The following is a 22731-nucleotide window of genomic DNA, read 5'->3' as shown; positions in this document are numbered from 1 at the left end:
TCAGACAAGTCTGTGACAGAGGGGGTTTTGCCACATGTTTAAATGTAAAGTCTCAAGGATGTCAGGAGGAGAAAAGAAAATTACTGAATGTCACGTTTCCAGCCCTCCTTATGCCCAAAGCAGAAGCAGACATACTTTTCAAGGAAAACTTTCTAGTAACATTATATGCTGCTACTGTTCCCTCTGGATTCCCCTGCAAATGAGGCAAGAGCAAGAGAGATACTTTTCTGGTAACACACATAAACAGATAAATAAATTATCACAGGCTGAGGACAATTTAAACATCTGGGAGCCAGCTCAGGCCTGTCAAGCAAGTCACAGACACTCAGGGACAGGAAAGATCAATCTTCAGCCCCTGAGTTCTGTGCCAGAGAGTAGGAACTACATCACCCACCCTCTATATGAGGAAAAATGTGTATTCATAAAATACTCTGCTGTATTTTAAGGCATTTCTATTCATTTCATTTACAGGGGAAGAATAAAAAGCAATCTCAAAATATAAGGAATCAAACTCAGCTCTCTGCTCTATAAAGCATTTCAATTTTCCATCGATGCGGCCGTGCAGTTAAAGTTCAATTCCCAGAATCAAACAGTAATAGGATTTACAATAAAATGCAAAAATCCTGCAAAAGCAATAGCCTTCAGCCTGCCAGACTAAACAATCTTGTGTCCCAACAGTTACATTCACACACTGAATATAAGGACTGCTCCACACATAGTCCCTATGACCAATGCATACGGTCCACAGAAGGCCAATAAATTAGCCAGCCCAGTCCAGCAGCTCGACCTGGGGATGACGAGTTGCAAGTCCCAAATGCCACCTAATCACACTGACTACAGAGGAATTCACATCACCTTTTCTTTGCCTTTTCTTTTTCCATGAGGATAACCTTTTCCTGCCTTAGCACAACCAGACCCTATAGAGGTGAAGTCACAAATATTCTCCACTGAGGATGCTTAAATTAATGCTTCAGACACGAGTACCGCGTTTTACTTCTCACGACTCCTGGTTGATGCAGCTGAAGCTCAGCTCTAGTTTGAATCTCTGCTTTGAAGCCCTTCACGCCTGCTTTGCCAGTAGCAGAGATTCATTTGGAATTACTTAACAGAGTCACTTAGGTTTCTAGAGAACTTATTTCTATTTACTTGGAGACAGCTCGATGAAAATGAAAATCAAACTGGAAATGGAGCCGGGATTGACGTGGCAGGCACGTTATGGCTTTGTTATCGTTCATCCCATCACTTCACCCTGAAAACCAGCAGTTACGAGCACCAACACAGGCAAAAATAAGTCAGCTTGCAGAACTGCCAACACTTGATTGCTTTGCTGTTGCAGTGCAGTGCTTAAAACATTCAGTGTAGACAACGAAGTAGTGAGAAGGTGTATGTGGCCAAAACCCTCTTCCTTCAGTTGTCTTCTCTTCATTTCATCTTTCACGCTTCATGTTCTAACCTGCTACTCTTAACCTGGCAAGGAAACTATTTCCTTCCTGGAGACATACATGACAGATTAAACCTCTGTCTCCACTACTTAACATCTTTGTTGTTACATCAGCATATCTACATTACCACAAGTCATTTCTGGAGGCCAAAGCTCGTTACTTGCTAACAGTCTCTTTCACTTGACAGGGAGAAAGAGCCGTATTTTACCACATATGTATTCACATTAAAGAAATACTTCCAACATCTCTTTAAAAACATCTTGTGTTAACAACTACAGTTAAGTGTTAGAAATGAGACAACTATCACATTTAGTTTGCTCTCTGCCCTTTAGAAAAGTGGTTTTCATTATTTCACTCTATTTAGGTAATAGTTGTGTGTTCTGGCTCTCATGTATGAAGCCCAGTGCTATTTTACTCTTCATATTGCAGGTACAGGAGTGACTGAATAGTTCAAACCTTTCTTAAAATATAACATTACATTTTCTAATGATTCTGATTTATGTACAAATACAGCATGTTTGTCTTAAATACACACATGTAACAATAAGGTCAGACTATGAACTGTGCCATAAACTCAAATGCAAATGAAGACAAAAATCCACTCATTCAAAGCAAAGCTTTGGAAGGCAAACAAGAGTGTTGCTTTTACCTAAGTATACTTTTTAACAAACAACTCAAATGCCAGTGAAGATACAAAGACTGCCAACCTCTTATTACTGCCATAGTTACTGATTTGGACAAACTTTCTTCTTGTGGATACCCTCATTACAACAGCAGCTGTCGAAGCTTTGCCATTTCAAGCATATGATACATGCATCCCCTCCTTGACATTCTTCAGTTCCTCCCTCCACTGCACTCCACCTTACTTCGGCATGTCCTCTAGGGCCTCCTCTGTTCCCAACACTTAATCTCTGAAACTTGTCATGTCCATCAGGACACATTAAATTGGACAGCACTTGTGATTTGTCTGAAAACTCTTTGAAACTGTTAAGAAGAATGCAATTCAGCTTCCAGACTGTTCCCATTACAGCAATTACACAACATTTTCTGGAGTCTCTTGGCATTCCTGAGCCAGTTACTGAAAATTTTCTGTTAGCTGGCAATATTTTCCATAAAGCAATGACTATCTGTAGAAATGTTTCAGTCAGCATTGAACCGTTACAGTAAAGAGAGAGGCAACAATATGAATCAGCAGACTTTGCAGTGATTCCTCCACTTTATACACACATGCAGTTTTGAAGAGGACAGCCTAAGAGGCACAAAAAAGGTTCTCTTACCTCATAGCCAAATTGGAGTTCATCTGAGGTTAGCATAATGATATCATCATCAATAGCCAACACTGCTTCTGTTTCAATCTCATCATAGGGGAAGAAGCGGTTACTGAGCTTGTTTTCTGCTGTCCTAACGACTTTCAGAGGAACACGAATCTTTGGCCAGAGAGATTCTAGAGAGAAAAATGAATAGAAATTGGCAATATTCTGAACAAGTCTGCACATCTGCCTTAGCTTCCCTTTACTCTTTTATTTCTTCACATCTTAAACAAACGCTTCTTAATGGCCAGGTTTTTTTCAGCGATATCCAGTGGTAGGACAAGGGGCAATGGGTGTAAACTGGAGCATAGGAGATTCCACGTGAACATCAGGAAGAACTTCTTTACTGTGAGAGTGACAGAGCACTGGGACAGGTTGCCCAGGGGGGTTGTGGAGTCTCCTACGTTGGAGATATTCAAGGCCCACCTGGTAAGTTCTTGTGTGATGTACTCTAGGCTTCCCTGCTCTTGCAGGGGGGTTTGACTAGATGATCTTTCGAGGTCCCTTCCAACCCTCGGGATTCTGTGATTCTGTGTAATTCTAAGAGAATGGTTTGTGTTGGAAGGGAGCTTGAAGCTCATTCAGTTCAAACCTCCTGCCATGGGCAGGGACACCTTCCACTAGAGCAGGTTGCTCCAAGACCCTGAAGCAGTAGTACACAATCACTAGCTGCAAGTCTACAATCATAAACAATTTGAAAAGGACTGTTAATTGTATCAAGTGCTGAGAAAAAAATAAGTTTTATTATACTACATTCTTTATTAACTACAGATTTTATTAACTACAAAGGAACAACTCAGAGAATCTATAAATTGTTCTCTGAGTCAAATGAAAACATGTGTAAGGATACACCTTGAGGGAAGTGATCCTTTCCCTCTACTCAGCACTGGTGATGCCACCCCTGAAGTCCAGCTGTGGGCTCCTTGGTGTAAGAGACATGAACATACTGGAGAGAGTTCAGCAAAGAGCCACGAAGATGCTGAAGGTACCAGAGCATCTCTCCTATGAGGAAAGGCTGAGAGAGCTGCAACTGTTTAGGTGAATAAAAAGACTGACACAACTCGACACAGCTGAACACTAGGAACAAGGTGACTTTTTCCCTCCTGAAAAGGATTAAGGGCTCAGAGTGGGCATTAGTTCTCTGGGGCAAAATGGATTAAGGCATTTTTTGCACATGTAGATAGTAAGTAGTAACAAATGGGGGGAGAGTGAAGAGCAATTTTCCCTGTATGCAGACATAGCCACATAGACACTAAAATACTGTTTGATTCTGGTGTTTGTATTTTTCCAAGCATGTGATAACACTGGAAATGGTGCAAGAAAGAAACACATAAGTTATTTGAGGGCAGGAGAAAATGCTTTATGGTGGAACTTGGAGATAAAGCTGTTTAGCTTACTAAAAAGAAGGAAGAAAAAGAAGATTTGATTAACATGTACAAGTACCTACACAGGATGAAAAATGCCACATATGTTCAACTAACTGGAGAAAGACATAACAAAAAACAATGACTGGAATCTAAAGTCAGGCAAATTCAAAGTGTAAGTAAGGAAGGCACTTTTAATAGTAACAGTGGTTAAACTCTGGAAGAAGTTACCAAGGACAGCAGCTGATTTTGTACATCTTGGCTTTCAACAAGACTGGGTATTAAAAACAGAAGATGCACTCAAGTTAGTAGTGGCTGGATTGAAAGGAAAAGATGGTCTTAAAGGTGTTTTCCAACCTAAATGATTCTGGGATGTGGTGACTCAAAACTTACCGGTCAACCCAGATAATCTGACTGCCCTTTTGCCTCAAACTCTATAGACAGTGAGATTGTTGACTGTCATCAGGATGAGAATAGGAAGCTTGAATGTAAACTAGGAAACAAGGAGTGAATACAGAAGTTCAGAAGACATCACAAGGAAATACAATCCATGCTTGTGTTTTTTCAGAATGAAAAGAGGAAGGTAAAATTGGTGTCAATGAAAAAAGCCACTGTAAGGGCTGAGGAAAGAGAAGTCCTAACCTGAGGAAATGGTTTCAGTTTGTCAACAACAATATATAATCAAATACTGGAAGTGTTCTCAGCAGAAGGATCCGAAGAGATGTTGGATGACAGACAACCCCAAAACCAAACGGGTTACAAAGCGACACAGACTTCCAGTCCCATAATAACTGAGAATCAGGTCTGCTTCCAAGACAGCTTTATGCTCTTTCCACTGTCAATCTGCTGCACTAGGGAGCTACTACCAAAGAAGAGCTGCTGCTGCATTCCAACATGTACAAGTTAAACTCGCTCCCAGGAATGAGCGTCCACATCCTCATTGCCACTGGGTCTCTCAGATTTAACAGCTCTCACAACACTCAAATGAAACACAGAACTGCATACTGCTTAGGGACACCAGAGTCCAAATACTGCTTTACTGAGAAAACAAAGCAGTTCTTCCAAACCACAGAAAGAATCTTCAAAAGTCAGTTTTTCTTGGAGCTGAAGTTTAGAAAGAAGGATTGGCATGCACGGGTGGCCAAAAGAAAGGAGAAGAAATACAGAGTGATAGTTACTGGTCAAATTGGTATTCAGTTTCTTACCCTAAGCTCTTTCCTGTGAGACTGAGAAAATGACTGTAAAATCTACCTTTATCTGGGTGGTCTTGTTGACCATGGCTTGTATTTAACACGTATGCAGGTTCCTGTCCACTTACCTCTTTTCCTTCCAGAAGGAGGCAAGAGGCATCAACTCAAACACTAATGCACACTTGAGTGGCTTGTGATATTGAATCCAGCTGGAAGGATTCAACCACGTTACTGATGTGCTCCAATGGAAGTTACAGTCAGCCAGCAGCTGGAGAGACACTGCAAGAGCCTTTGGGCCACAAGGGTATTGTTCAAGAGCTATGGATTCCAGTTAGGGTGCAATGAACTCATTTTATTCTCAGCATTGTAAGGTCTTTGAAATCCCTTGTTTGAACCATAACCTGAAACAGCGCTTCCAGTAGAATTCCAAAGTTTTCATCTTACTACTCATCCTAATCACAGGAGGCAGTAATGCTGCACATCTAGAACCACATACTGCAAATTACTTTCAAGTCAACTCACTGCTTTCTCACCGGCTTCCCATACAACATGCAAGTATCCATAGTTACAAGTCAGTTACATGTACCTCACAAAGACATATCATGGCTTCATAATGTAGACTGTTTGACACTTGCAAGCTACATAAAAATCTTTGGCCAGTAGCCTGGAATTATCCAGTTATAACCCCAATATTGGTATCAAGTAATTTTAAGCAGCCGGCTAGATGCCCAAAACACTGTCATAAGGGGTTTGGCAGCATTCGAGACTGCCAACGCTATGCATGCATTTCTAAGTTTGTATCTATAAGCACCAACAAAATTTACAATTTTATACATGTTAAAAGATCTGCTACACATAAAAAGAAGAGATTCAAATTGCAACAGAGATCTTATTTCAGGGCAAGAATACACTGAAAAGTCACCAGGATTGAAAAATAGTGATTTGGAAAAGCAAGCAAGCATGGACACTTTCAAGTTCAAGCTCTCTGGAAAATCCACTGTTTGATAGCTTACTACCAGGCATGCCACTTGCATAAAAATGTGGTAACAGAAGAAAGGTAATGAAAAGTGTATGAAAAATGAAGATGTAATCTAATTCTCATCAGCATGCATCTCAGATGTCGGCAAATCCTGTTAAATCCACGTGATTTACTAAGGGCTTGGAAGGTCTCTCAAAATGACCACTTCTCAAAAGAGGTATGTTACTGAGAAACATGATCCACAGTTTCTGAATTTGGACTTCAGTTAATGAAGTAATTTATGGTAAATGGTAAAACGTCATCAGTTTGGAGAAACTCTGAATAAGACATTAGGGTACCAGTTACTCTGCAGCATGCAAAATGAAAGCATGAGACTACATGCAGCGTGCTTAGAGGCTGACCTGATACTGAAAGTTGCTGCACCTACAGAGATGAAAGCCCATGGGAGATGTCATAAAATCATAGAATCATGGAATGGTTTGGATTGGAAGGGACCTTAAAGATCATCTAGTACCAAGCTTCCTGCCATGGGCAGGGAAAATGCCATGGCATGACACAACACCTGGGTAACCACTGTGGTAGCCTGGGCAAAAATGACTATCACGAAGCAGGTTCCACTCAGAGATCCAAGTGTTCAAAATTAGCCTTGAAGCACGAACTCCAAAAGAAATATGTTGTCAATAAAACAAAATAGACAACAGCTACTTCAGAAGGCAAAGTTTTATAATCCATGGGGAAGGTTAAAACTGTCTGCACTTACTTTAAAAGAACATAAAAGAAGAGTGGATACACTTGTACACATAGGAGGAATGTGGCTTAAAAAGAAGTCAGTCACAGGGTCTGCCACTTCTGTAAGACCATGTTCTCATAGATATTCATGCTCTTTTCAGATACTGCTTGGAAAGGAATGAGAAACCTCAGCACTAGCAAAACTTACATGGAATAAAGTCTTAGTTCAGTAGAATTCATTGTATCAAAGAAAAAGCTTATGCTTTATTCTTACACTACGCAGGTGCCACATCATTTAACAAAGGATTACAAAGATAAAAGAAGCCCAGACAAGAAGGCAGATGAAGTCATAAAGATGGGATGAGAAACTTTAAAGCATAGGTTGGACAGGTTTGACCTTTAAGCAAGACCAGGTTAGATGGGGCTTGGAGCAACATCATCTAGTGGTGTCTCTGCCCATAGGAGTTGGAAATAGATGATCCTTAAGGTCTCTTCCAACCCAAACCAGTCTATGATTCTATGATGCAAAAGTAAAATGCTTGTTTCCCCTGGGAATTATCCTCACTTCTTTCAAAACCAGTGAGGACTTCCCATGATGCAGATTACAGAGGTAAAATATTAAAATGGAGTGTATAAAAGTCCATGTACACACAGAGTCTGAAGGGAATGACAGGCACCTCCAATTGCACATCATACTGAAATAATTATGAGAGAAGAGTGTTTGAATAACACTTACACTTGCTCTTTGGCAACAAGGGCATTCTTGGCACTGATTGCAGGAGCTGCCCACAGAAAACAGCATGTGGTCTTCTAAACACAAAATCAGCAGTGTTGCCCAGCTTTGCCAAATGAAGCTTTCACTTCTAATGGGCTTACAATCCCTTAACAGCAATGTACATGGCTGTCTATCTGGCCAGCTCACAATCCCACCAAGAAGTGGGGCAAGTCCCTATCTCACAGTAAATTTTCAAGCATGATTCCAAGATGATTTCCACAAACAGAAGGATCGAAGAAGTCTCATAATTATACTCCCATTTAAACCACTCATATATAGAAGAGCAGAAAAAACACCCATCCTCTAAATAATGCATTTCCCAACCACAACTTCCAGTGACTTACGTGAAAGCCGTAAGGAAGAGAAGGAAGGCCAATCATGAGAGAGAGGCGTTACAAACTAAACAAATACCCTCTCACATCAAAAAAGCCCTTTCAAAGTAGTATTTCTACGGAGTGTATTATGCCTTTTCAAAGAGAAATGGCACCATTGTGTTGTTAAATAGCATCATTCTCTGCATCCTTGCTTCTGAGAAACCAGCAAGCTAGTAGTATCTGAAGGGGTCCTTTAACAGCAGATGGATTATTATCAATCTGGTGAGTAGACAGAAGTGTATTTATATAGGAAATTCCTTGCTGTAACTATTAATCAAACATTTCATAATCATGGAATCCCAGACTGGTTTGGGTTGGAAGGAAACTTAAAGCTCATCCAGCTCCAACCCCTGCCATGGGCAGGAACACCTCCCACTGGAGCTGCTTGCTCCAAGCCCCTGTGTCCAGCCTGGCCTTGAACACTGCCAGGGATGGGGCAGCCACAGCTTCTCTGGGCACCCTGTGCCAGCGCTGCAGCACCCTCACAGGGAAGAGCTTCTGCCTAAGAGCTCATCTCAGTCTCCCCTCTGGCAGGTTCAAGCCATTCCCCTTGGCCTGTCCCTACAGGCCCTTGTCCCAAGCCCCTCTCCAGCTTTCCTGCAGCCCCTTTAGGCACTGGAGCTGCTCTCAGGTCTCCCCTTCAGGAGCTTTCTCTTGTCCAGGCTGCCCCAGCCCAGTTCTCCCAGCCTGGCTCCAGAGCAGAGCTGCTCCAGCCCCCACAGCATCTCCATGGCCTTCTCTGGACTTACTCCAAGATCTCCACATCCCTCTTATACTGGGGGCTCCAGTTTCAACCTTCAACCTAGGGAAAGTGAGAATCAGTACAGCTGCTGTACAGAGCTATCCAATATTCTCGGGATACCCATTCTAAGCAGTATCAAGTTCAAAAATAGGAAGTGATACTTGAATGCAGATGGCTTGTTGCATCTGCATGGAAGCAGCAGGTAAGGATAATGAAGAGGATCTGGAAATTCAGTGTCCATTCTTCACAGCAAGAACTGAATGCTTGATAATATTAGGAGCAATATGACAAATTAAAAGAGATCCACTTATTGTCTAAAATAATGGCATTTTGATTATTCATACAAATATGCTGTGATTGGTTTACTTCCTCAGTAATAACAGGTAGGAATAGCTCAGGACTACTGATAACCTGGCACCAGAGTACTAATTCATGTTAAGCTCTGACTTCCCAAAGCTTCTGAGGAGCCCACATGGAACTATAGAGGAAAAACTTTGCCAGAAGTAGTGTAAGGTAGACGAAGATCAGTAAAGACCCTGTCAGAAAACATCTCTAAATATGCTTCTCTGTACATACCTGCAGTTGCAGAGAATCCCATACACCATGCTTAGCTCTCCTCCCTGATCTTTGATAAACTCTGATTTGACTCTAACTGTTCTGTAGTAATCTGTATGAATTCAGCTAACTGAACATGGATGATGGAAGCCTAACAAGTACTATCTCAGTCTCAAAGGCTGAATGGCAGAACTTAGCTGGAGTCTGAAACACTGTCAGAAACATCATCAAGCACCTCTGATCTAGTGGAAAGCATCCCTTCCTTTGGCCAGGGGGTTGGAACTGGATGAGCTTTAAGGTCCCTTCCAACCCAAACCAGTCTATGATTCTATATCACATTTATTTATTACCAGAATTCCTTCAGTAATGGAAATAATGAAAGAAAAAGTCTATTCAGGCATTTCAACTGCTTCAGCTTAGATCTGTTCAGATCTGGTGCTTTCTACTTACATTACAATGTTTATATTGGCCTACTGTAATGCACAGAATCCCTCTTATATAAAGGAAACCAGAATATTGGTTTCTAGGACAGTATTTGAAGTCCAGTTTTGTGAAGTTGGGTTTATTAAGGTAGATTTCAAGGTTTCCTTGGAAATAACATTGCAAAATGTTCCTAATGCACAGGTTCCTTATCCCCAGTGTTTCAAATCAGTGTCATCCTTTAACAGTATCAAACTGAAATACAAAGATGATTACTACAGTAATACCCATAAGCATTATAGTCTGTATCTTATTCCTTATAGTCTGTATCTTACTCCAAGTGTATCAGAAACTTAGCTCCAGGAACCACCTCTGATAGAACTACACAGAAAGTACAGATGCTTTAAAACATACTTTTCATTTCTGTAACTCTGAACCTAGAAAGGGATCAAGGTGAATGATTTGTAGTTTGTTGAGTATTTACTAAATAAACCATTTACTATTTGGGTATTTTTATACTAGTGATGTAGTAAACAAAATGGTTTCTTCCGTCATCTGAAACAAACGCAATGAAATGTTGGTGGAAATTTCTATCACAGCCTATTTTCTTAACTTCCAGCACTAACCATTTAGCCAGCTATAAATGAAAGGGCAAAGGTATTTGGCTGATGGAGACAATGAAAAATATCCTCTCTATACAAATATTCCCAGCCGTAGGCACCTGGACCACAATGTTTCTTTCCCTGGATGCAGAGTATTTCAAAGCATTTAATCTCCCCATTAATATCATATATGCAGTTGTGGGTCTACTGACTTAACTACTGGGTTGAGAGGATTCTTGCACATGCTGTATGGCTGAGAACATATGCAAAATTCAGCTGAACACACAGAGCAGAGGTTGAGCCCCCTGAAGCCAGAGAGTGCTTAACATCAGCAAATTCATTATATGAAGCTTTAAGGTTCCAGATCAAAATCATCATTGCATTTTGTATTTTCTTTCTATGTCACATATAAGATATAATTACATGGTCTACTTTCCCCTCTACTCTGCTCTTGTGAGACCTCACCTGGAGCATTGTGTGCAGTTCTGGTGTCCTCAACATAAAGAGGACATGGAACTGTTGGAACAAGTCCAGAGGAGGCCACGAGGACGATCAGGGACTGGAGCACCTCCTGTATGAAGACAGCCTGAGAAAGTTGGGGCTGTTCAGCCTGGAGAAGAGAAGGCTGCGTGGAGACCTCAGAGCAGCCTTCCAGTATCTGAAGGGGGTCTACAGGGATGCTGCGGAGGGACTATTCATTAGGGACTGTAGTGATAGGACAAGGGGTAACGGGTTGAAACTGAAACAGGGGAAGTTCAGATTGGATATAAGGAAGAAATTCTTTACTGTAAGGGCGGTGAGGCACTGGAATGGGTTGCCCAAGGTAGTTGTGAATATTCCATCCCTGGCAGTGTTCAAGGCCAGGCTGGATGAAGCCTTGGGTGCCATGGTTTAGTGTGAGGTGTCCCTGCCCATGGCAGGGGGTTGGAACTGGATGATCTTAAGCTCATTTCCAACCCTAACCATTCTATGATTCTATGATTTTTACCATCACAAGCACTCCACATTTCATAATGTTTTTACAAGGTATCCGTGCTGCTCATAGATTTATCTGTTCCCACGATATTTATTTTCTTTAAGACTCTGCTCATATTTTGAGTTCAAACCCAAAAGATTAGACCCTTGGTTCCCAGGCTCACCCAAAGCACGATGTTCCTACTTTGACACACAGATTCAGCAAACCCCAAAATACACAGTAAACCTTCCACCCCTCTACATGTACCTATATAGAAAGTATGGGAAGGTGGTGTATTCAACTAAGCAAATAGAAGCCAAAGCACAGGAACTTCTTGAATCAATTCCTTGCCCTGAAGCTGCATTACTGAGTGATGGTGATGACTTCACCTCTGGGTACCCCAGTTTCTAAAGATGTAAAATGGAAATAACCAGTTAACCTAATGGATATACAATCAGAAAACATATGTATTTGGAAGTGTTGACATAGTATCACAGATTGGTTTGGGTTGGAAGGGACCTTAAAGCTCATCCAGTTCCAACCCTCTGTCATGGGCAGGGACAACTTCCACTAGAGCAGCTTGGTCCAAGCCCCATCCAACCTGGCCTTGAACACTGCCAAGGATGGGGCAGCCACAACAGAAGAATATTTGTCATGCTGACAAATGCATCTTTGCACGTAAACCGTACTAAATGCTGAGGAAAAGCAAAAAAGGATTTTTATCTTATGGAACAGCATATTTGAGCAGTACAGCATCTTAATTTTTGTCCAATATTTAGAACAGCATATTTCATGTTTATTCTCTTTTCCTCTCAAGTGCTGAGTTTGCTGACTTGCATTACATAAAGACATTATTAAAAGTATATAAGCTTTCTTGTATAAATAAATAAACCAAATCCCCCCAAATCAATGTTAATTTTACAATTTGCATGTACTTCAAAGCTTTCCATTCCTAGGGATGGATTCCCTCCACTTCCAATACATATTGCTTTGCTAATAATGTCATTTTCAGTTCTAATGTATTGCTGGTGTTGACAGAGGAAGGAAAGGAGCAGAGCAGCCACATGTCACATTTGTGTGGCACTATGCCAGCTACATCTCAGGAGACCTAAATCTACTTCTCAGTTTACTGCATATAATCACTAAGGAAGACAACTTGGATGTCCTTCACTCAGCCCTCCCACTTACAGAGGCAAAACAAACCAAATGCACAAAACGGCTGCAATAACAAAAGCCAAGATCTGCTTTTGTACCCAAACGCATCCCTTACGTGGAAAGGACCAGGAAATACAGCACTTGATGCTCCAGGAGGTTAAGCACCTCAGCTTTACTATAACCAATTAAAAGCGAATAGCCATAAAAGAGCAGATACTACTGTAGGGTAATAAACCAGACTTTATCAGTGACAGTGGTGCACATTACAAACTTCAAACTCATTCCTTGCTCTAATCCATCAGAAACTTCCTGGCTTTAACAGGCTATAAACAGCAGAAGCTTTGAAGTCCAAGGATTAGGATCACTAATAGACAGACTGAACGAGAGACTGGCCAAAGAGCCAAGTGGAATGCCCTGCACAGATCTGGAATAAAACAAGTTCATTTAATCAAACTGACCTCTCTAGCCATAGGCCAAGAGATTACAATGGTTATAACAGCAATAAAGGGACACTACAATTATTTGCTTCAATGCAATGCTTAGGGTAATGTAAGGGCAAAACTGCTTTCAACTGTGCTCTCAAACCCACAATTTTAAGCTCTACAAGCAAAGTTTGTTGGTTTTTTTGTTGTTGTGGGTTTTTTTAACCAGTTTCTGACTTAGTGGTAAAAAATTAAACACCCTTCAAGTTTCAAGTGTTTCTAAATGCAAGATTAATAGAAGGATTTACCAAAAAAAGATCATTCTAACAACTGATTTCCTTTGACTCTCCCGTATTGCAGACACACTCAAGGGAAATGTGGAAACAATCCATTTGGGTTAAATCCACGCACATTCAGTGCTCACATAACTGAATATAACACCAGAGTATTTTTGCTTTTAGGAAAAAACCCTTCTTACTGCTAAAATTCCAGTTATCAATTTGCAACACTTCTCATTCCGAAGGATTGCAAAACACTGAATAAACCACTAAACTTGAGGTGTTTTGCACTGCAGTATTACAGGACTCTTTTTAAAGCAAACAATAAAGCTGCTCTGTTTAGAACTGGAGCAAGTTGCCAAAATGGCAAATGATCCAAGTGAATGGTAGCAATAGCTTGGCTCTGAGAAGCTGTTAGAAGATGGTAAATTGAGACTAGTGGTCAGAGATTCATTTTTACATTGTGTCTTGCAGCTATGCAGAATAGCTAACTTCCAAGAGTGGAAGGCTGCAGCAGCTGAAGCTTCTGAATAGAGAATGCCAAAGTGAAGAGTCCTTACAACACGCTTTGTTCCTACAGACAGACAATCCACAATCTAGCATCTTTTTGAACATGTATTGCTAGCAGACAACATTTTTTGTTCCACAAAACCACCACATTTTCAGATTACAGTGACAGATTCATGGGTAAAGCATCTACAAGGAATCTGGAGAGGGACTTTTTACTAGGGAGTGTAGTGACAGGGCAAGGGGGAAAGGCTTTAAACAGACAGAGAGGAGATTTAGGTTGGATATAAGGAAGAAGTTGTTCCCTGTGAGCGTGCTGAGGCGCTGGCACAGGGTGCCCAAAGAAGCTGTGGCTGCCCCGTCCAGTTCAAGGCCAGGTTGGGCAGGGCTTGGAGCAAGCTGCTCTAGTGGAAGGTGGTTGGAACAGGGTGAGCTTTAAGGTCCCTTCCAACCCAAACCATTCTATGATTTTAAGTTAGCAGCCAACCACTGGAATGCTTTTCCCTTTTAATCTCCTTCAACTTTTCTCATCTAAATATTTCCATATTTCTTATTTTGGAAGTATCCATGAAATACTTCTCAAAGACGCATTAAGTAGAAGAGGGGTCATTCTGTAACATGGGAAAACAAGCACACTACTACCAGATGCACCCTCCTCCACCACACCTACCAGGGGGGTCTTACCTTCTGGTGGATTCTTATTCTGGTTGTTCCAGACAACTAACAACTTGGATAGACTAGGCACTTTAGACACCTCTGTGATGACTCGGAAAAGGCTCTCCACCCGATCATAGGTCAGAACTATGGCTGTGAATCCTTGGGACTGAGGTGGGATCAATGGGAGGAAGAGTGGGTTGCTCACACTGCTCCATTTCTGTGAAGGAAAAGAAGAAGACAGGTAAACAATTTGATTGAAGTGATTTCTCCCAGTAGAGAGTAATTATTACATTAGGGGGTATTTCATGTAGTCAGGAGTAGATGATCAGATTTGGAATTTGCTCAGATCAAGAAGGCTGATTTCTCCAAACCTTTATTCCAATTTATTTCTTAATTCAATTGTCATTTTTTTGCCTAGCTGTAACATTGCAAGCAAGAGGGGTTTTAAGTAAAAAATAAAGTGGAAGGGGCAGATAGACCTGTGGAGAAGGAAAAACAAGGTCAGTTTTGAACCCAGTTAGCACAGCTCAATTCTCACTTACTAATCATTATTCCAAGACAATCTTATTTATAGTCAGGACTCAATAAACCAAGAGAAACCTAATCAGCACCATTTCAAAAGAAAAAAAAAAGGATTTACAACCAAAACCAAAGCAAGGAAACCATAAACCTGGCATAAAATGTGTACCCAAGCAAAAAGGCAAAAGCAGGCACTAAAAGGAATAATGTACTAGCTTCTATAAAACCGTGTTTGTTCAATGATGGAAAAAACCACCTATTACATTAAACAACAAAAAAAGAAGGCATGAGATGCAAAGATGAGAGCTATGTATTTCTCATGAATCTTAACTAAGTCATCCCTTTTAAGACTTTAAAAGGTCTTACTTCAATATACTCTCAGTATAAGGAAGCCAGCTCAGCTGGCAGAAGCCAAGACAGACAACTAAATTCTCACTAGATGTGCCAACCTCCTTTGGAGCTGACAACACGGGGGAGGAAGCAGTGAAGGGACCGTTCGATAGGAATGAAAGCGCCAGCATTTCAGTCTCAACTTTTCCATTCCAGCCGACGTTCCAAGCAGGGGTCGGAGAGAGAAGCAAAGAGGAAAAACAAGACCTTTTGGGACGAGGTGAAAAGGGGAGCTGGGAAAGCAGAAACTGAGTGATGCTGTTTTGAAGGGAAGTCTTGAATCCCAGCCTGTAAAAACTATGAACACTCAGAAGAGGTTAAGGACTGCCAGCAGTTTACAGAAATACTGCAAGACTCTCCAGTTAAACTCATACCACAAGATTGCTTGTATCAAAAGGCAAAGCAAGTTTTATAGACTCAAAGTTATCTGTTCATATTAGCAGGAAATAAACTTTGCAATTTTCCATTTCTTTATTTAGACTTTGGGTTACTTTATACACCCAGCAAACACCTTCCTCATGTTTAGCGGTTAGACACCTCTAACTAGAGTAACTTCAAGGACAAGGAATATAGAGAGCTTATTTACTAAAAGAGATCATAACTTTTTGATCATTTTGGTAAAGGAGAGAAAAATATGATGTGAATATGATTTCCTTCTACAAACATAGAAACACCGATGGTTGGAGGTGGAAAAGACACTTAAGCACAGCATTGATATACTGTTTTATCCAGGATGGTCTAAAGGTAAGTTCCTGGCAAGGATTTGTCAGTAGAAGTAATACCTTTTAGTAGGCTTCCTGTAATAGTTGGAAAGGCAGAGTAGTCTTCAGCTACACATACTTTATCAGGTCTGGTACAAGTAACATTTGACATAAACTGTTTGTGAGTTTCCTAATGGAAAACACGAAGTTCTGGTTTCTACCCAACAGGAGTAATAGGATAATGTAGGAATAGTAACAGGATAATGCAGAACTTAGGTTCATGAAAAGGACATTGGCTACCTGGGACAGTAAACTCAGTAGACTCAGCAATTCAGAAAATACATCATAGAGTCATAGAATAGTTAAGGTTGGAAGGGACCTTAAGATCATCCAGTTCCAACCCTCCTGCCATGGGCAGGGACGCCTCACATTAGACCATGTTGCCCAAGGCTCTGTCCAACCTGGCCCTGAACACTGCCAGGGATGGAGCATTCACAACTTCTCTGGACAACCTGTTCCAGCACCTCAGCACCCTCACAGTAAAGAACTTCTTCTTTATATCTAACCTGAATCTCCCTTGTTTCAGCTCGAACCCATCACCCCTTGTCCTATCACTACAGTTCCTGATGAAGAGAATATATCCATTACTCCAACAGCTGATACCTGCAGAAACAAATCTGCATTCAGATTATTACATTTTCTAAAATTAAATCTATTACACATCCTTTGGCTAATTCTACAAGATGACTGGTGGCAGATGGGGACAGCCCTCTGACTTTGCTCCAGCAAATCACAATGTAAATGCTACCAGAGCATAATTCATCTCATTAAAACGTTACAGATTCATTTCCACACAACCCCCACTCCAAGACTGCTATTACCCAAATGACCCTTGTAATGTTGATCAGCTTCTTAAAACAACTTTCAGAAACCTCTCTTCATTAATACTTGAAGCAGAGGTTTAACATCATACTCAGAGAGCCAAGAAAACCTTGTGTTTCTGCCCTACAAGTAGTAGTAACTGGTAGAACACTCTATGGACAGTGCTTTATTTACTATGGGTGAATATTGCCACCTAAATTAATATCTCCCACTTGAAGGTTTTCTAGTTACTTGTTCTCTCTGACAACAGCCTTTCCTAACAAATTACTTGCTATAATACCTTTGGAAAAGGACTAATCCTTCTCTGCCATTTAAGGGTACTTTGGTTACTTACAGAAAAAAAATACAGATGCAAGTATGTGAGCACATGCACATCTGCCTAAAGTATCATGTTTTCTCTTAAAACCTTCAGTTTTAGGTACACTACTTAAATTCCAACTTTTACTACTTTCAGAAAGGTATGAAAATCCTCCCCTGCTGCTTCTAACTTAGGAAAACTAAGGCAACCTTGGAGGTGTTTTTGCTCATGCACCTACTGAAGGATGATGGTGGGAGGGAAAGGCCTGTAGACACACACTAATGGATGGGAGAAGCATATCTCTCATTTGAGAAAAACATTTCAAAAGGCAATTAAGCATCTCTCAAGTGCCATTAAGAGCCAACCCCCTGCTGCCTGCCTGAAGAGTGTGTCTACAGTCTGGGACCTATTGACCTCACTTTCTGCAGGAAATCGAGCAAATTCAAGCCTCCATAATTTGCTAAAGTCTTCCAGATTTCTGCTTGGGAAAAGCAAGCATAGAGGGGATTAATTCAACAGTAACCTAATTAAATGTCTATTATGGCAGCAAAGCATGAAGTGGGTAATGACATCGGGATGGGTTCTCCCAGTCAGTAGTCAAGAAACCAAGTGGTGAGGGAACATTTCCTCCAGTCCCATTTTTATTAACATTCCTGATGGAAATTCAGAGGAACTTCCAGGGAGAAGAGCAAACAGCAACAGTGGATCAATCATCCATCACCTTTCTTTGACAAAGTGCTGACATTCAGCTATGGCTAAGACAACCCTTCACTCTCACTAATATCACTTGAAGAGCCATGATAATTAATATAAGATTAATAGGCTGTTTATATAGGCAAAAAGGAACAGGTTCAAATGCCAGTTTCCTAAGAGTAATCTCATGTCACTTAAGTCTTACAGTCTCAATCACCTGATGGCTCTTTGCAGTTTACATAAATATCCATAGTAGTGGGACCTGAATGACAGTAAGAACTTAGGTATAGCCTGAAGCAGTAGAGAGAGAATTCAGGAGCTGGTATGTATACAAGGAAGGATTCATATTGCTGCAGCTGTCCTGTGCATGCTATCCACCAAAGTGCATGTGTAATAATGCCTCAGAAATAAGGCACCTTCCTTTACTAGAGATACATCAAATATTGCCCTACCTTTGTCATTAAAACCAACTTGATTTCATTTTAGGAAAAGCTAATACATTAAGGACAAGGTATCAAGGGTGCTGAATACTAATTACATGGGATGCTTAAAGTTGGATTCAATGTGGAGTCTTCAGGTTCAAGTTAGCAGAGAAGTTCTAAACAGACTAGTGAGATAGATGGGAGCTTCAAGATGTCAATGAACACAACTGGTTAATCATAACAAATGCCACAGAGCCTCAAAGGTATTGGCAAACTACCGGACATAACACAGGGTCCTATCCCAAGAATTACTTGGGTGTACACTGAGTACCATTGAAAGAGACTTGAAGAAAGACACAGCAAACACATTACAGACTGCATCCCAGAATGGTCTCTAGGAAAACCAGACTGTGTAAGGCTGCCCCGTATTACAGAAGAGAGTCAAGAACTTGCCAGCTATCATTTCATGAGAAAACTCTGCAGCAACACTGTAGAATAACAGAATATCATTGCTCCCATGAACAGGACAGTGGGCTTTCCTTGTTATGTTTTATTCTCAATAACTAGACTCCTTGTTGTAACCACATATTAGTGAAACCACACAGTTTGAGCAACAACTCATTGCCTTTTAAAAGCACAGAGGTAAAGACAACAGTGTGTTGAACTTAAACAGTAGCCAAGCAGTTCTACACACCTAAGCAAAACAGAGATCTATCCCCTGCCTCTGTGGGTAAGGCTTTTTCAGCTGGTTTGTTCTGAATATCAATCTAACCTCAATGTGGTTTCAATTATGAATTACCAGACCAGAAAAAAAAACCAAACCCTTGATTTATTCTGTTTTGCTCCAGTTATTCACGATAAGTTTCTATTGAATACTTTCAGAAAGTATTTCATCATGCTTCCCATCCTCAAGTGGTCATAGGGCAAAACCAAAGGAATTCACCCCCTTCTCCAGAACCAACCAGAGTGCTTACACTCTGCAAAATCACAAGCCAAGCTGCAGTGGCCATCACTTCATGTTTTGATGGAGATTATAAACCCTCCTCCAAAAAATACTAGCTACAAGACAGACAGGGGTTTCTACCTACTCCTTCTTGAGTGATAAAATCTGGTACTGCTATGAATGGTGACTTACGATTGCCAAAGTACATCACATAATTATAACACAAAGTTATTCAGCATATTTGTTTTTAGCCACTTAAATCTAATCAGCTGCCTGAGCCCTTTTGACAGAATCCATTGGCTGAACACATTCTTTTATAACAAAACCCACAGCTTCAGGCTCTTCTCTTCAGCTCCTTGATTTCAATAATGTGTCAAAGGAATAGATTTGCAGTGAGAAGTCAAGAACTGAGTTCATATTTAAGGTTGTCATAATAGCTATGCTTTTTGGAATCCCTCCATCAATTTTCTTGCCATTCTATTGGAAGAGTATTATAATATTATAACTTTAATGAGAATATTTGAACAATTTGAGAGAGAAAAATGAGTAAGATTCATGGGTTTTGTGGGTTTTCTTTCTTTCTCTCTCACTCTTTCTTTTTTCCCTTTCTCCTAACCCCAAAAATCCAGGGTATAACATAACTTGAATTGGGAAAACGGAGCTTAAAATTCCTTTCATACACTCAAAGCCAGAAAAGACAGAGAGTACTGAAAAAATGACTTATGGAAGCCAAAGCAACAAAGCCCTATTATTATCATCATCCATGATTATTATCCATTTAATATTATTATCATTATCCATTATTATTGTTGTTAACATTAATATTGATAAATTTTAGTTAATGGCCCGCATTATATACAGTAAAGCTGCCCAGTTGTGCAGCCACAGGAGGCACCAGACAGTGCAACAAACATGGTAAGAAAAACAGTGATAAGACCTTCATCCTTGGCCAGCAAAATCTTCTGTTGGGTGCACCTCAAAAACAGCTTTGCTAAGATGGCAATCATGTCTCTCACTTGTGCAAGTGCCTCGTTCTAAGCTAAAGACAAAGCAAAAGGCTCTTAGAGAATATAAAACCCAGTGGTATTAAATGGTTATGTATAATCTTAGGAACTAAAATGTCATTCAAGTTAAATATATGTCTCTAAATTGGAGAGACATCAGTTTGATAGGCAGACCACTTGGTGGATAAAGAACTGTCTGGATGGCCGCACTCAAAGAGTTGTGGTCAATGGCTCAGTGTTCAGCTGGAGACGAGTAACGAGTGGTGTCCCTCAGGGATCGGTGTTGGGACCGGTTTTGTTCAACATCTTTGTCAGTGACATGGAGAGTGGGATTGAGTGTGCCCTCAGCAAGTTTGCTGATGACACCAAGCTGTGTGGTTCTGTTGATACGCTGGAGGGAAGGAATGCCATCCAGAGGGACCTTGACACGCTTGTGAGGTGGGCTGATGCCAACCTCATGAAGTTTAACCATGACAAGTGCAAGGTCCTACACCTGGGTCAGAGCAATCCCAGGCACAGCTACAGGTTGGGCAGAGAAGAGATCCAGAGCAGCACCAGAAGAAGGACTTGGGGGTGTTGGTTGATGAGAAAATGAACATGAGCTGGCTTCATTGTGAGCTCCCAGCCCAGAAAGCAACTGTATCCTGAGCTGCATCAAAAGGAGCGTGACCAGCAGGTCAAAGGAGGTGATCCTGCCCCTCTACTCTGCTCTCGCGAGACCTCACCTGGAGCATTGTGTGCAGTTCTGGTGTCCTCAACATAAAAAGGACATGGAACTGTTGGAACAAGTCCAGAGGAGGCCATGAGGATGATCAGGGGCTGGAGCACCTCCTGTATGGAGACAGGCTGAGAAAGTTGGGGCTGTTCAGCCTGGAGAAGGCCTCATAGCAGCTTCCAGTATCTGAAGGGGGGATATAGGGATGCTGGTGAGGGACTCTTCATTAGGGACTGTAGTGATAGGACAAGGGGTAATGGGTTCAAACTTAAACAGGGGAAGTTCAGGTTAGATATAAGAAAGAAGTTCTTTATTGTAAGGGTGGTGAGGCACTGGAATGGGCTGCCCAGGGAATCACAGAATGGTTTGGGTTGGAAAGGACCTTAAGATCATCCAGTTCCAACCCCCTGGCATGGGCAGGGACACCTCACACTAAACCATGGCACCCAAGGCTCTGTCCAGCATGGCCTAGCACTGGAACAGGTTGCTCAGGGGGGTTGTGGAGTCTCCTACGCTGGAGATATTCAAGGCCTGCCTGGACAAGTTCCTGTGTGATGTACTCGAGGTTACCCTGCTCTTGCAGGGGAGTTGGACTAGATGATCCTTCGAGGTCCCTTCCAACCCTTGGGATTCTGTGATTCACAACTTCATTGGGCAACCCATTCAGCGAAGCTGTGAATGCTCCATACCTGGCAGTGTTCAAGGCCAGGCTGGACAGAGCCTTGGGTGCCATGGTTTAGTGTGAGGTGTCCCTGCCCACGGCAGGGGTTTGGAACTGGATGATCTTAAGGTCCTTTCCAACCCAAACCATTCTATGATTCTATGAAATCTAGCTTCCGGTTCTGTCAACCAAATTCAACAATCGGTTGTTTATGCCTCAAAGATTACTATTTACAATGGAAATAAACGTACACATTAGATACTAGCCATACACCACAGGATAACTGTGAGGTTACCTACCACTGGGTAAGAGAAGAATGCTAATCTCTGCAATTAAGTTAAAGAATCAACTGTTAAATCCTGTTTCAAAGAGACACAGAAATGGCAATACTGATAGCAGAATATATGTGGTATACTCAACTTCTCCCTAATATTAACACTGGAAAAACATACTGATAAACTGAACTAAATAAAGCATAAGAAAGAATACCTACCTTCTAACAAAATAAATAAAGGAAAAATTCACCTAGCTGTTTCAAATGAGGTAACTGGAAATACAGCTGGAACAGAAACCTAATATTGTCCAGTGGAAATAATAGTAGATGTGTATTGCCCAGAAAGGTGTTAGCTTGTTTTCACTTACAAGTAAATAAAGAAGTATATGTCAGTATTTGCTTAATGCTCTGAAGATGAGGAATGGCACTGGGATGGAATTACAGTTGTAACAGTGGCATTATCTGGAGGCTGAGGGCTGTAAAATACTAGTCAAAGAGCTTAGAAACAGTTCAGCTGTTTAACAAGTGTCAAGTGTCTGGTCATTGGCAGAAGTCCACGAAGTATTGTGTAAATGAACATCTTATTAAGCTTTCCTAAATGAATGGCATATTTTGCACCAAGTTAATTTGGCTGCTTTAAACCAAATGATGATGCTGTTTTCTGCCTTTCTGGAAGAACTGAAATCTGGTATGCTTATTGTTCGGCATAGCGATATTCTCAAGTGATTCTCAAACTATGGTCTGTATCATCCAAGGTCAAAGCTCAAAAGCAG

General features: G+C 41.1%; 1 protein-coding gene across 1 annotated transcript in view; it reads right to left on the bottom strand.

Moving 5' to 3' along the window:
- The window catches only part of EXT2 (exostosin glycosyltransferase 2), a 79522-nt gene that overhangs the window by 14770 nt on the left and 42021 nt on the right, over window positions 1-22731 (bottom strand). Inside the window, exons 9-10 of the mRNA XM_005154188.4 lie at window positions 14484-14673; window positions 2720-2886 (exon numbers count right to left, since the gene is read on the bottom strand). Of these exons, the coding sequence (XP_005154245.1) occupies window positions 2720-2886; window positions 14484-14673 (357 nt within the window). The remainder of the gene's footprint in view (window positions 1-2719; window positions 2887-14483; window positions 14674-22731) is intronic.

This window comes from Melopsittacus undulatus, chromosome 4 (genome assembly GCF_012275295.1).
Source record: "Melopsittacus undulatus isolate bMelUnd1 chromosome 4, bMelUnd1.mat.Z, whole genome shotgun sequence".
NCBI classification, from domain to species: domain Eukaryota; kingdom Metazoa; phylum Chordata; class Aves; order Psittaciformes; family Psittaculidae; genus Melopsittacus; species Melopsittacus undulatus.
This window is presented reverse-complemented; position numbering and strand designations above follow the sequence as displayed.